This window comes from Phocoena phocoena, chromosome 9, assembly GCF_963924675.1.
Source record: "Phocoena phocoena chromosome 9, mPhoPho1.1, whole genome shotgun sequence".
NCBI lineage: Eukaryota > Metazoa > Chordata > Mammalia > Artiodactyla > Phocoenidae > Phocoena > Phocoena phocoena.
In genome coordinates this window covers 99,961,675-99,975,781 of record NC_089227.1, presented here as the reverse complement: position 1 = coordinate 99,975,781, position 14,107 = coordinate 99,961,675, and the positions used below count along the sequence as shown (strand labels likewise).

Below are 14,107 nucleotides of genomic sequence, written 5' to 3'. Positions count from 1 at the left end.
GAGAGCGCGACGTTAGCGACACGGTGGCCCCTGGCCAGGAGCAGCTCCTGCCGCATCTTCCTGTCGCCGCCACCAGGCTAAATATATCCTGACACTGCACAGCCCTGGGCCGCCGCCGCCGCAGTCGGAGACAGCCTCTGCCTGGGGGCGGACAGGCCGACTGGAGCCCCAGCCTCCTGCCCCAGCAGGGCAGGACAGCGACCGGGGCGAGGATGGCTGCTTCCCCGAGGTCACCTTCCCTGCAAGGACCCGGCACCCTGCCTCGTTACAGCTCTGAATGTTTCCACAAGGCCATCTATCATCTCATCTGGCACCCAGAGTACGAGTCACTTGTCCCTGCAGTACCCACAGGGAGTCTGAAGCTCAGAGAGGTGGCTGACCTGCCCACAGTCACACAGCGATTGCCCAGGTCTCCTGAGGGTCGGGGCAGATCAGCTCGGCTCAGCTCCCCAGGACCCCTCTCTCTGCCAACTCATCCCGGACTCCAAACTGGGGGTCCTGTTGACTCCCCGGCTCAGTGAGGGTGGGTGCCACGCCTGTCTTGTTCACGAGGCCCTGAACGCTTCACGCGCGTGTGCTCAGTGAATACTCCAGGGGGATTAAGAGCCACCTGCAAAGGAGCTTGATGATACCTAGTATGCAGACGAGCCACTAGAGATTCTGACCTGGGGAGCTTGTCCAAGGACACTCAGGTCACCCGCAGGCCTCCCTTTCCCCACCTGCCTGGTGCTGCCCCAAGAGATAAGGCCTGCCCCCGCGAAAGCCGACGGTGGCTCCTGCCTGGAGACCAGCCAGGGGCTCCCAGAGGTGGGCAGTTGGTTTTGGGACTGTGGGTGGGGCCCCTGGATGGGTTGGGATGCAGGGCAGGGACGGTGCCCCAGGTGCACTGTTGGGTGTGGGTTGGCACCAGGTGAAAGCAAGCCAGTGTTGCGTTCTGATGAAGATGGCTCCCTTCCCCGGGGTCAGGAGGAACTGGACCTGCTGCACCTGGAAGGTAGCCAGACCTGGTCCCCTGGGGCCCTCCCACTGCCCCCCTGACCCTTCCTCAGTGGCCTGTGGTGAACTGCATGACCTCTGCGGCCTTTAGGATCTCAGGCGCAGAGGAGCCTGTCCTTGTGTGAGGCTGTCAATCCATGACTACCTCTCCTCTCCCGGTCTTCATTCTCACAGGGCCCAGGGTGCCCCAAGCCCAGGAGGCAGGCCGAGGCTGGGTGCCCGGATGTCTTCAGCTGGGGCTGGGGTCGGCGGGTGGGGGTGGTGTGAGTCGGGTGTTCTTCAGCACCAGCCACGTGAGCCAGGCTGGCCCAAGGGCCCTCTCCCTCTCCTCCTTCTCCAGTTACCAAGATGTCCCTTGGGGGACTTCCCTGGCGGTCCAGTGGTTAAGACTCCGCGCTTCCATCGCAGGGAGCGCAGGTTCAGTCCCTGGTCGGGGAAACTAAGATCCAGAAAGCTGCGCAGCGTGGCAAAAAAAAAAAAAAAAAACAAAACCCGCGAATAAACAGAAGCAAAAACAAACAAAAAAACCTCCCTTGGGCCCTCCCGCTTCACGGTGTCCTGTCATTCATCCCTCCAGCCCAGTGGGGCATGCTCATCGTCCTGTATTTTGCGGATGAGCTCCCCGGGGCCGGAGGGGGGCAGGTGACTCGCCCAAAGTCATTCTGATGCAATGAGCGAAGGCCACTTAACTCCATAGCCTGTGGCCCGCCCTTTCGCGCCCGGGAGCCCCTCAGCCGTTCTGCGGGCAGGGCAGGGGCCCTCCGCTCCCCGTTCCCTCCTTCCCCGGGCGCTCCAGACTCCGGCTGTCTCGGGAGCGCGGGCCGCTCCTGCCACAGAGCGGCTCTCGGCGGAACTGCAGCCTCCACCAGCTCTGGGCTCAAGTCAGCCTCTGCTCCGCGGAGCTGCTCTGGGGGGGTGGGGCGGGGCGGAGGCAGGAGAGGAACAGAGGGATGAGCGGGGTCTGGGGTACGTAGGAGCAGGGCTCATGGGGGGCGAGGCACTGGTCCCGGCGTGCGGTGCCAGCCCAGGGCTCCGGGGAGGCGGCCCAGACACTGACTCTGAACATTTCTTCTCTGCTGAGAAGTTGTGTGAAGGTCACAGCCCCGCCGCCTGCAGGCCGCCATGTGCCTCTGCTCAGTTCTGGCTGTCCCTGTGCCCCACCCCTGGCCTGCTGACCTCCAGCTGCCCTCAGGGACCACCCCCCCCCCCCCCCGCCGCCAGAATTCCAGCCAGTGATGGGATGGCGTCCCCTGGCAGGTCTGGCTGAAGAGCTAGGGGTGGGTGATACGGCAGCTCATGGAAGACCCAGCCAGCCAGGCAGGATGGGCGGGAGGCAGAGCCTCTCGGAGCCCTGGCTGACCTGGGGCTACCCGTTTTCCTTCCTTCCGTGGCCCCTCGAAAATAGTAGCTGGAGCCTAACACCCCGCCTCCCCCCAGCCATCAGGCAGGGCTCCAGTTCACATTTTCGGAATAACAAGGGCTTTTACAGGGTTATTTGAAAGGGAAAATTCCTTGAATGTCGACAAAAGGGAGAGGACCAAGGGGGCTCCGTGTGTGAGTGTGTGTCTGTGTCCAAGGGCCGGGAGTGGGCCTGTGCTGTAAGGGGGCTTATATCTGGAGTTTCTGCGGCCTGGCGTGAAGGGGGGCACAATTTGCGATGTCAGGGTCCTGGACTGTCCAGGCTGCAGAATGCAGGTCTGGCCTCTCTTGCTGAGAAGCTGGAACTGAAGTGGGCATGGGGTGTTGAGGCCTCAAGTTCAGAATGCTGAGGCTGTGCCCTGGGGGCAGGATCCCCAGGCCATCCTGCAGGGTGGGGCTCATCAGGGTTCCAGACTCTGGACTTAGGTGAGACGAGTTTCCCAGCGAGGAACCAAGACCAGGGGCCTGGATCGCTGGGCTCCCAGGGGGTGGGTGTTGGGGGGGGTCTCCAGGGCTACGGTTTCCTGGTCTCTGGCCTCTCCTTAGTCCCTATGAGGGCCGGTCCCTGTTCAGGCTGCTGCCGGCCATCACCATATTAGGGCATAAACTCTAGGCGGGCTGTCTAGGTGCCAGACGGTCTCCAGCTGGGCCCGGCCTCCTGCAGCTCCCAACACCACGGCAGTGCTTCAGCCGGGCCATGTCAGAGGCTGGAGGTCAGGGGACAGGAGCAGCTACTGGAAAGAGACCCTGAAAGAGACCCCCAGCTCAGGTCCCGTGGGCCAAGCCATGAGGGCCTGGGACGCGGTGAGTGGAAGGGCTTTGGGGTAGGGCAGAGAATTCTTGGCCAGCCCCTGCCTTGGCCCAGCTCCCCTCACCCCAGTGCCATCCTGTTTCCTTTGGTTTCAGAGGATCTCCTTCCACCAGATTAATCCCACAGCAGTTAGAATTGCTCCCCTGCCGCTCCCTCTCGGCCCTGTCCCTATAGCAATCGCCCCGGAGCCCGGCCAGCATCTCCTAGGAATCAGGCCCTTTACGCCTGGCCTTCTCAGGTCTGTGGAGGAGCTGCGGCTGCACTTCCCAGGGCTGGCCCACAGGGCTCATTGGCCGTCGGTCCCTCCAGCTGGTTGGCCTTGACTCAGTTCACCCCAGCCATGTCCTCTCCACCAGCCCTGATCCTTGACTCCTCCACCGCCGTTAGCCCCACCCCATCACCAACACCACTGGCCAGCGCCTGCTCCCTGGTGCGTTGTTCTGGGTGCTAGGCCCTTCAGAGGGGACACAGACGCTGGTGAGTTAGGACCCGGCAGTTCAGAGAAGACAGATGAACACCAGGAAAGAAGTCTCTGCCCTGGGAAGAGAAGATGAGGAACATGCTTGGTCCCCATCAGGTCCATGGAGGAACAGAATGTTAATGCGCCTTCTTGTTGCATCAAGGAGGGCTTCCTGGAGGCGGGGGTTCTGAGCTGGGCCTTAGGCAGAGCCTGAGAGCACACCAGGGTCTCTTTCAGAAATCAGCAGAGAGGAGGGTGTGGGGGCCGTGCGCTGGTCAAAGGCAGAGGCGGAACAGGTACATTGGCCTGGTGAACTGACAGCAGCTGGAATAGGGGGCCTGGTGGCCAGAGAGAGACATTGGGAGGGAAAAAAAAATCAAGAACAGAGAAAAAGACAAGAGACAGGTGAAAGATCTAGAAGCAGCGCCTCTCAACTCTGGTGAAGGATCAGTTTTGTTTCTAACGTGTCACAGACCAATACTTGTGTGAAATACAAAAAATCACATGCTTGGGTATTGTGGCAATGCCCAATTGCTGTAAAGGTTTTGAAGCTCTTGCTCTCAACTTCTGAACTTATCTTCTTGTGGATGACACAACAGTTGGGTACGAACGAAGAGGAGCAAAGACAGACAGAGACAGAGGGTGATGGCTAACCTGTCTCTAGTGTTCGGCACACGCCAGGCACTGCCCTAGGTAGCTGGCACGTGTTGACTTATTTAATCTTTACAACTCACGAGGAACGAATTATCATCGTTCCCATTTTATAGATGAGGAAAATGAGGCACAGGGAGGTTAAAAACGTAAGAAAAATGCATCAATGACAAGGCAGCAGAGCTGGGATCTGAACCCTGAGATCCTGGGCTTAAAGTCTGTGGGCTTAACCTCCAGGCTTCACTGCCTTGCATGAGGAAAAGCAAAGACAGAGTGCGAGAGGATAGGGAAAAAGGTGAAACAACCCAGGAAGAAAGGAGCAGAAGGCAGTGTGGGGAGAACGCACGTCGGGAGAGAGGGCTGGACAACCAAGGCAAGCAGAGAGGGAAAGGGAGAGCTTTGAAAGCGGAAAGCTGGAGCGGCCAGATTGGGGAAGCAGCTCTGGCCGGCAGGTGGCAGGAGGAGGGGGTGGGGCAGGAGGCAATGGCGAGAAGGGGCAGGACTGTGTGTGGGAGCCGTGGGGGAGGCAGAAGTGGACAGGCCCCTTCAGGGTCCGGGGGCCCGTCCCGCCTGGTAGCACAGTGGCCGTGTCTCCGCTCTGCAGGGAGCTGCTTCCCGTGCCTGGTGGATGTGGTGCCCGTGAAGAACGAAGATGGGGCTGTCATCATGTTCATCCTTAACTTTGAGGTGGTGATGGAGAAGGACATGGTGGGGTCCCCAGACCGTGACACCAATCACCATGCCCCTCCCACCAGCTGGCTGGCCCCCGGTAAGTGCAGCTGTGTTCTTGGGCTGGCGCAGGAATACACGGTTTCCCTTCCCTGGGGCCGTGAGGCCGCCCGAGGGCAGTGCTCTGCAGGAAGGGATGCGGAGGGGATCCCTTCAGGGATGGGGGAGAGAACATGGAGGACACGGCCGGTCCCCTCCAGCTCAGCATGGACAGATGCGGTGGAGTGACTGAGCCCAGATTCACAGGTCCCTGGGGCAGGAGCATGGCTGGTTTCATAGCCTTACCCGCTTGGGGTCCCACCACAGCATCCCCTGGGAGTGATCCTCTCTCCAGCCCCAGGGACGGGGGATTCACCCTTCCCAGATGGCCCTGGCCACTTCGGGGCAGCCCCTTCTGCTCATGAGGAGGCTCCGTCTCTCATGGACTCAACTCTGTGAAGTTTCTCTCTCTGGTCCTTGTTCCCGGACGGGTCAGCTCCCTGCCGTGGCCTTGGCTACTTGAGAAGAGGATGTGAGGGGACTCCTCCCTGTGGCTGGAGGCGTGGAGGCCTCACCTCATCCCCCCATGACTCAAAGGCTCAGACACCTCTTCCTCCCCCTGCGTGGCCTTTTTGGGTTTAATTTTTTTTTTTTTTTTTTTTTTTGGCTGTACGTGGGCCTCTCACTTTTGTGGCCTCTCCCGTTGCGGAGCACAGGCTCCGGATGCACAGGCTCAGCGGCCATGGCTCACGGGCCCAACCGCTCCGCGGCACGTGGGATCTTCCCGGACCGGGGCACGAACCCGTGTCCCCTGCGTCGGCAGGAGGACTCTCAACCACTGCGCCACCAGGGAAGCCCCATTTGGGTTTAATTTTAAATGTTCCCTCAGAGTCATGGCGAAAGAAACCACCTCTTAGTTTCTCAAGCTCTAAAGTGGCAGCATTAGTAACACTGGCCCCACCTGTTCCATGGGTGCCACCTCAAAGGTGGCAGGGTACGGCCGGAACCCGTGGCATCACTCCTCCATTTGGATGCAGGCCCTGCCGTTTACTGTGTGACCTCCAGCAAATCACATAACTCGCTGACGCCTAAATTTCCTCAAGTCTGAAATGGAGGTAATGATACCCAATGGGTGCAGTTGTGAGAGCCACGGTGGTGTATGTAGAGACTACCGGTGATGTGAGGCTCAAGAAATGGTGGTTTATTATTGGCGGAGTCTTAGATACGACTGCATTCTAGACTTTTTCTGGAGACTTGAGTTCTGTGCAGTAGGAGTAGGGGCGGAGGGGTGCCGGCGGCTCTCGGGGCTCCCACTTTCCCTCCTTCCTCCCCTTGGTGACTGGGCTCCAGCTGCTAGGCCTGGCCCTCTCCCGGGCTGCTGGCGCCACGCACCTCCCCTCTCCACGCAGGCCGCGCCAAGACCTTCCGCTTGAAGCTGCCCGCGCTGCTGGCCTTGACCGCCCGGGATTCGTCGGTGCGGCCGGGTAGCGCAGGCGGCGCCGGTGCCCCGGGGGCCGTGGTGGTGGACATGGACCTGACGCCCGCGGCGCCCAGCAGCGAGTCGCTGGCCCTGGACGAGGTGACGGCCATGGACAACCACGTGGCGGGGCTCGGGCCGGTGGAGGAGCGGCGCGCTCTGGTGGGCCCGGGCTCGCCGCCCGCCTGCGCGCCCGGCCCGCACCCGTCGCCCCGGGCGCACAGCCTCAACCCTGACGCCTCGGGCTCCAGCTGCAGCCTGGCCCGGACGCGCTCCCGAGAGAGCTGCGCCAGCGTGCGCCGCGCCTCCTCGGCCGACGACATCGAGGCCATGCGCGCTGGGGCGCTGCCCCCGCCGCCGCCGCGCCACGCCAGCACCGGTGAGGGTCGGCCCCACCCCTGCAGGAACTGCCCGGCTGCGTCCTCACCCGCGGGCTGTCCATTCCAGGCCCTCAGCTTCCTCCCTCTCCGCCCTGTCCTGTGTGCCTGGGAGATGGAAATCCTATTAAGCGCTTACTTAATCCCATTAAGTAGCCTTTTATTCCATTAAACGTGCATTCATCCCGTTGCATTCTTCCACTCTCAGAGCAGGTGCTGGCCCGGAGGAGCTGGCTCTCCCAGGCTGGCCTGGAGCGGGGATGCCCACGGGAGTCGGGAAGGCGGGAGAGGCATCTGGGTCCCTGCCACCACCTGGGCCTCTGGCAGGCTCCCAGTGCCTGCTGAACAGACCCGTATGGAGGCTCTTTCCCCTTCGTCATCTCATAGCTGCATCAGGCGTGCTTCCTTACGGTGGGGAGGGTTCTGCCCTCACTTGTTTCTCAGGGACTCCACTCCTGTTTCCTGAGCTGGCCTCAGTGAACCCCACGGCCTGGCTCCTGCAGGGCCCGTCTCCACCTCAGCTCTGTGTCGTCGACCTGACGGCCTTTGCCCCTGCCTGCCTGCCACCCTGACCCCCTTTCCCCTCCACCCCAGGGGCCATGCACCCCCTGCGCAGCGGCCTGCTTAACTCCACATCAGATTCGGACCTCGTGCGCTACCGCACCATTAGCAAGATTCCCCAAATCACCCTCAACTTTGTGGACCTCAAGGGCGACCCCTTCCTGGCTTCGCCCACCAGCGACCGGGAGATCATAGCCCCCAAGATAAAGGAGCGGACCCATAATGTCACTGAGAAGGTCACCCAGGTAGGTGTCCAGCTCGCTGGCTCTCCGCTCACGTGGGAGGAGCTTGGAGGGAGTGGAGTGGGAGTGGACTGTGGTCAAAAGGGGGGGTGGAGGGGTGCAGTCAGCGAGGGCCTCCTGAAGGTGGCGGACGTGCCGGCTGGGGGTGAGGGTGGCGTTTCAGAGCTGGGACGAGAGAGATCCTGGAGCAAGGGAGACTGGAGGGGGTGGGCAGATACAGAGGACAGGTGGATGGGGCTCAGGGAGGACAGGGCAGTTGAGGCCGGGCACCTGGCAGGGTGAAGGTGGGTGGGAGAAGGTGGCCACGGGGCACAACAGAGTCCTGGGGGCAAACCAACGGGAAGTTTCACGTTAGAAGGGGCCACAGAGGTCAAGGTTGGGGGTCCTGATTCTTCTAGGCCAATGTGATGAGCCAGGCAGAGGGTGGGAACCCGGTGCTAGGGCCAGGGTGGCCTAGCGGTGCCCACCCCTGTCCCCAGACCATGGGAGAGGAGAGTTTTCCTTCCCAAGTCGGGAGGGGAGGGTATGGAGTTGGGCGCACAGATACAAGAGGGGTCAAGTCCCCGAATTCCAGACCAGAGAAGATTGCCAGCCCGGGGGGGGGGGCACTGCCCAACACTGCCCAGTGGCAGGGCCAGCCTGGTTTCCTGCCCCCTCTTGGCAGCAAGCCACCCCCACTGCCCAGTCCATCCCAGCTCCTTCCCGTCCTGGCCTGGGGGTGGGGTGGGGGAAGGTCAGGACTGAGAAGCCAGGGACGGAGGGGGCTCCCGGGCCACACCTGGCTCGCCTCAGTCCCACCACCCCCTCCAGCTCCTTCGGGCTCCCTGAGCCGCCCGAGTGAGGGAGCTGTCCGCGCGCTGCCCTGAGCCTCCTCAGCCCTCCTCCTGGCCCCGCTCCGCTGCCGCCTTGGCTCTCTGGGTCCCTGCCAGGTCTCCGGCCCCTTGGCCTTGACTCCAGAACGTTCCCCCCACCCTAGGCCCCATATCTGGCTGCCTCGGCCTCACCCCCTCCCACCTCTGCCTCTCTCGTCCTCACCTGGAGCCCTGCCGGCTGCTCTGCCCCTGTGCCCACAGCGTGTGCTGTCGTGTTGTGGTCTGTGCGCGCCAGCGTGAGCCTGTGCTCCTGGCTCTTTGGTGGCCGGCCGGTCGCTCCATCTCTGGGTGTCTGTCTGACTCTGGCTGGCTGGGCACTGGACCGGCGGGGCGGGGGTGTCGGGGAGACCATTAATCTGCGGTGACAGGCCGGGCTGCCGGGGGCGGGGGGGGGGGGGGGGGGGGGGAAGGGCACGGGCCGCGGGAGTGGCTGCGGCGGGAGCCCGGAGCGGGCCGCGGGGGAGGGGGCCTCCGGCCGGCGGGCGGGGCGCGGGAGCCCGGTGCCGGCGGGGCGGGGGTGGGGACCTGGGAGGAGGAGGGGCCGGCTGGAGGAGCCGAGGTTCCTACCGCGGTGCCCTGCTGCTGCTGGGCCGGCAGCGGGCAGAGCGCAGCACCCTGGCAGCGGGGCCGGCACCAGGGGACCATGGGCGGCCTGAGCCAGGCGGGCTGGTCTCCGCGCTCACTGCCAGGGTGACCCCAGCCCCAGTGACCCTGGCTTCGTGCCAGAGGCTGCCCTGGGAGCCAGGCCGCCAGCGGCTGGGGCGCAGCCTGGGCTGAGGCTGCCGTTGAGGTGCAGGTGAGGCGCTGGCTGGGCCCTTGGGCCCCGGGCAGGCAAGCTGGGGGGAGCCAAGTCCTCCATGGCGGCCCCAGCGGGGAAGGCGAGCAGGACAGGGGCTCTGCAGCCCAGGGCCCAGAAAGGCCGGGTGAGGCGGGCCGTGCGCATCTCCAGCCTGGTGGCCCAGGAGGTAGGTGACCCCCCCCAGCCCCTCCCCCTCCCTCCGGGGCGGGGGCACCGAGATGGATGCGGCCCAGAGGGCTCTGGCTCCAGGCCCGGAGAGGGCTTCCGAGATGCAGGGTGGTTTGGGAGCCCTGGGATTGTGGCCCCGCTCATCCCATTCCTGGCTCCGGCTTGCTTGCTCTTCGCCAGGCCCGCTGGGCCTAGGTGGACAGTGTTTTTCATGCCAGCGCTTCCCTTCTCCTTGGGCTTCCGTGGCCCAGCCTTTTAGCTCGAAACGCAAAAGGAGGAGAGGGGGAACAGGAGCGAAGTGGGTGCGCGGAGAGGATGGCGGGGAGACAGGGGAGGAGAGGACGGCTCCCACTCCCACCCCACCTTCCCCAGCCAGCGGGCAGCAGCCGGGCCTGGCACAGAGGCGCAGGGGCTCCACCCCTCCAGCACTCTGTGTGTTGTGAGTGGACCCTGCGGCCGGCGAGGGAGGCGTGGGCTGCTTCAGGGGTCCAGGTTGGGGGGCTGGGACCCGAGGAGGCTGGGGTCAGAGGCCACTGGATGAGTGGTGAGGGCAGGCTGAGCCGGGCACCCGGTCCGCCTCTTCTGGGGCAGCCTGAGGTGCTGGTGGCTACGCTGTGGTCCCCCAGGCTGCTGACTCTCTAGGCACCTCCTGGGAGCCACGTCTCCAGCCCCTGGGGGGCTTCTGGCAGAGAGCCAGAAGCCAGCCCAGGGAGGATGGCCCGGGGAGTTGGAAGGCTCACGGGTGGGTCTGGGTCTGAGAATCCCACCCCTGTCGCCACCACCAGCACCTAAAGTCTCTGCCGTGGCTCTTGTGACCCTCCTAGCTGGGGGACAGGTATGGGAGGGGACTCTTCCCGGCCACAGGTGAGGACCCGGGGTTTGGCTTAAATGAGTTTTAGTATTCTGTGTGACAACAGCTTATGTAACAGGGGAGGTTATATACTGGCAAGGCCGTGTGGCGAGCTGGTGGTTGCAGAGCTGAGCAGCCAAGCCGGCCCCCACAAGAGGAGGTCTGCGGGGCCGGGCCTCGTGCCCTGGCCTTGCCCCCGGCATATGTGCTTGTGTCCTGGGCGGTGCTGGTCCTGCTGTGGGCAGACTCAGGTAGGGGGCAGGATCCCATTTGTCAGGTGTGGCTGAGCACAGCCTCCGGGGGCCTGGCCTCTCAGGTGTGGTGAGGAACCCCATCTGGGAACCTTCTTCTGCCTCCTTGTCTCTGAGGGCCCTCTGCAGTCCCCACTTGACCCCTGAAAGTTCACCGCCCGTGTTTCCTGCCTTAAGGAACTAGGGGCTTGGACTGAAGGCAGGGCAGGAGCGGGGCTGCCCGCCCCACCCATCCTGTGCGTCTGGAGCCCCTGTGGCCAAACCCCTAACTACGGCCCATCTTAACTCCCCGTTACTTCCGCCACACAGGCCATCTGGTGAGGGTGGTTCCAGGGGGTCCCCAGCTTGAATACGAATGGGAGTCTGCGGCTCCGCCCGCCACGGCCCTGCCCAGCACAGAGGCCTGAGGATGCGGGGCCCGGGCATCTAGTACTGCTCCCGCAGGGCCGGCAACCTTGGCTCTCAAGGGGGCGGGTGAGGCCTTGGGTCTGGCTGCCCAGGGATGGCAGGGCCAGGCTGGGAGAGTTTGGGGATTCTGAGGGGCAGGAGGAGGCCGCAGGGGGACAGACAGAGGCTCCTGGGACAGCGCGAGAAAGCTGGTCTCAGCTCTTTTAGTTTGGCTTGGGGGGAAAGAGTGGTGTGACTTGCTGCCACCTGGTCTGGATGGCGAGCCTGCCTCTGCCTGGGTGATGAAGGGGCAGGACAGGAGGTGAGCCGGTGCGGGGCTGGGTGGTCACTTCTGAATGGCTGCCCTGGGCCAGGGTGAGTAGGGAGGGGGAGTGAGTGTCATGGTCTCTCTTTCCGGGATGCCAAAGGGCCTGAGGCTGGGTGGCTGGTATCCTTGGGCCAGAGGCATGAAGGGACATTTAGGCCCTCAGTCCCTGGGCCACCAGCAATGGGACTTGTAAGGAGCTGCAGTGACCACCACCATTTACATCACCCAGGCCGGAAGCTGTAGTCCTTGGAGCATTACCTGGACAGAGACTGTAGTATATGTGGGACGTGTGTGTGTGTGGTGTTTGGGGGTGTGGGTAAGATCTCACGGTGGGAGTTATATCCATAGTTATCGGTCTGTATTGCTGGTGGGGAGCAGTACTTGTGGGTGTTACTGCTTGGTGCCCTGGACTCAGCCAGCCAGGAGGTCCCGTGCCACGTGGGGAAGGAACTCTGGTGAGTGGCCGTGTCCGCTTGTCTGAGGGTGGGCTTCCCCGCTTACTCTGCGTGGCCTCTTCTCTGGAGGGCCCAGCAGAGATGCTACCTGCTCCTACCCTGGAGGGCCCCATGCTCTGTCCTCCCTGCCCAGACCCTGGCTGGACATCATACCCTCACCTGCACCTTCCCCGCCGGCTCAGGTCCTGTCCCTGGGGGCCGACGTACTGCCGGAGTATAAGCTGCAGGCGCCGCGCATTCACCGCTGGACCGTCCTGCACTACAGCCCCTTCAAGGCCGTGTGGGACTGGCTCATCCTGCTGCTGGTCATCTACACGGCGGTCTTCACGCCCTACTCGGCCGCCTTCCTGCTGAAGGAGACGGAAGAGGGTCCCCCGGCCCCCGACTGTGGCTATGCCTGCCAGCCGCTGGCTGTGGTGGACCTCATCGTGGACATCATGTTCATCGTGGACATCCTCATCAACTTCCGCACCACCTACGTCAACGCCAACGAGGAGGTGGTCAGCCACCCCGGCCGCATCGCCGTGCACTACTTCAAGGGCTGGTTCCTCATCGACATGGTGGCCGCCATCCCCTTTGACTTGCTTATCTTCGGCTCTGGCTCTGAAGAGGTGGGTTGGCAAGGAGGCAGGGGCAAGGGGAGGGCAGCAGGTGGTGGGGTGAAGGGGTGGGTGGAGACAGAGGGAGGGCGGCAGACGCGTGGCAGAGCCCCAGCTAACCCGCACCTGCTCCCCTTTCCATATAAGCCACTCCCCGGCTGTAGCGGTCCAGAGGGCTCACCTTTTCCTAATGTGTCCGTGTCCAAAGTGGCCACTGTCTTTTAATTCACATGGAAGTGCCCTGGAAGCTGGTGGGAGCTCTGGCCGGGCACCTGAGGGTGGGTGCACCTTTCCGAGCCCCACTTTCCTCATTCTGGCCCTGGGAACCGCGAGCCCTTTGTCACAGAGCTGGCCCGAAGGTGAATGGGCTCCGTGCTGCGCCCGGTGAGCGGGAGGCGCTTTTATTTTGAGGAGGTTCCGGGGAGAGCTCCTCCGGGGGTCTCACCTCCGATGCCCCGCGAGAGCTGCAGTGCCCCCACTCCTCATTTGCCCCCCTCCCCCACTGAATATCCGCCGACCCCCATAGCTGATCGGGCTGCTGAAGACGGCACGGCTGCTGCGGCTGGTGCGCGTGGCACGGAAGCTGGACCGCTACTCCGAGTACGGGGCGGCCGTGCTTTTCCTGCTCATGTGTACCTTTGCGCTCATCGCGCACTGGCTGGCCTGCATCTGGTACGCCATCGGCAACATGGAGCAGCCGCACATGGACTCCCGCATCGGCTGGCTCCACAACCTGGGCGATCAGATCGGCAAGCCCTACAACAGCAGCGGCCTGGGCGGCCCCTCCATCAAGGACAAGTACGTCACCGCCCTCTACTTCACCTTCAGCAGCCTCACCAGCGTGGGCTTCGGCAACGTCTCGCCCAACACCAACTCGGAGAAGATCTTCTCCATCTGCGTGATGCTGATCGGCTGTGAGTGCGCCGCGGGGTCAGGCGCGCGGGCTGGCCGGGGGCCCGGGGTCTGGGAAGGGCCCGAGACAGAGGAGAGGGTGGGTGTTAGAGGAGCCAGAGCGGGGCCCTGGGCCTTAGAGACCCCGGGGGCCTCCGCGTGGCATGTTTGGGGCTGGGACACCAGGGCAGAGGCGCGGGGCAGAGCCGAGGGGTGTGTGTGCCTGGGCTTTTGTGTTCCGGCATCTCGCGTGTGTGCTTACAACGAGACGTGCCTGCGTGTGCTGCTGACCCGGTACAGGGGCGGGCGGGGTCCCTCAGACGCTGACGGCCCCACTCACCCCGCCCCCAGCCCTCATGTACGCCAGCATCTTCGGCAACGTGTCGGCCATCATCCAGCGGCTGTACTCGGGCACGGCCCGCTACCACACGCAGATGCTCCGGGTGCGTGAGTTCATCCGCTTCCACCAGATCCCCAACCCGCTGCGCCAGCGCCTCGAGGAGTATTTCCAGCACGCCTGGTCCTACACCAATGGCATCGACATGAACGCGGTGAGGCCACTGGGCTTGGCCTCCGGTTGATGGTGGGCTGGAGGGAGCAGCGTGATGGTAGGGACTCCTCCTGATGTAGCGGGCACGTCTCAGACCGCCAGAGTCACCCTCCTCCGCGGTTCAGGGGGTCCCGGTTAGCGCCAGGCAGGACCCTGAGAGGAACGTTACCCTCCTTTTGCCCGTGGAGCTCGTTTACTGGGTGAGCGGTCACTTTGGGGCAGGTGCTAGACCAGGCTCTGGGTGATCGTGTTTCA

The 14,107-nt window shown here is 63.5% G+C and overlaps 1 protein-coding gene across 2 annotated transcripts in view; it reads left to right on the top strand.

Annotated features, from left to right (window-relative positions):
- The window catches only part of KCNH2 (potassium voltage-gated channel subfamily H member 2), a 33,561-nt gene that overhangs the window by 13,905 nt on the left and 5,549 nt on the right, over positions 1 to 14,107 (top strand). Inside the window, exons 3-8 of one of the 2 annotated variants that reach the window (XM_065884341.1) lie at positions 4,942 to 5,106; positions 6,455 to 6,901; positions 7,494 to 7,705; positions 11,995 to 12,423; positions 12,938 to 13,325; positions 13,654 to 13,853. In XM_065884341.1, coding sequence (XP_065740413.1) covers positions 4,942 to 5,106; positions 6,455 to 6,901; positions 7,494 to 7,705; positions 11,995 to 12,423; positions 12,938 to 13,325; positions 13,654 to 13,853 — 1,841 coding nt within the window. Of the gene's footprint in view, positions 1 to 4,941; positions 5,107 to 6,454; positions 6,902 to 7,493; positions 7,706 to 9,431; positions 9,540 to 11,994; positions 12,424 to 12,937; positions 13,326 to 13,653; positions 13,854 to 14,107 lie in introns of those variants that run through there. The other variant, XM_065884342.1, reaches the window with a different exon arrangement.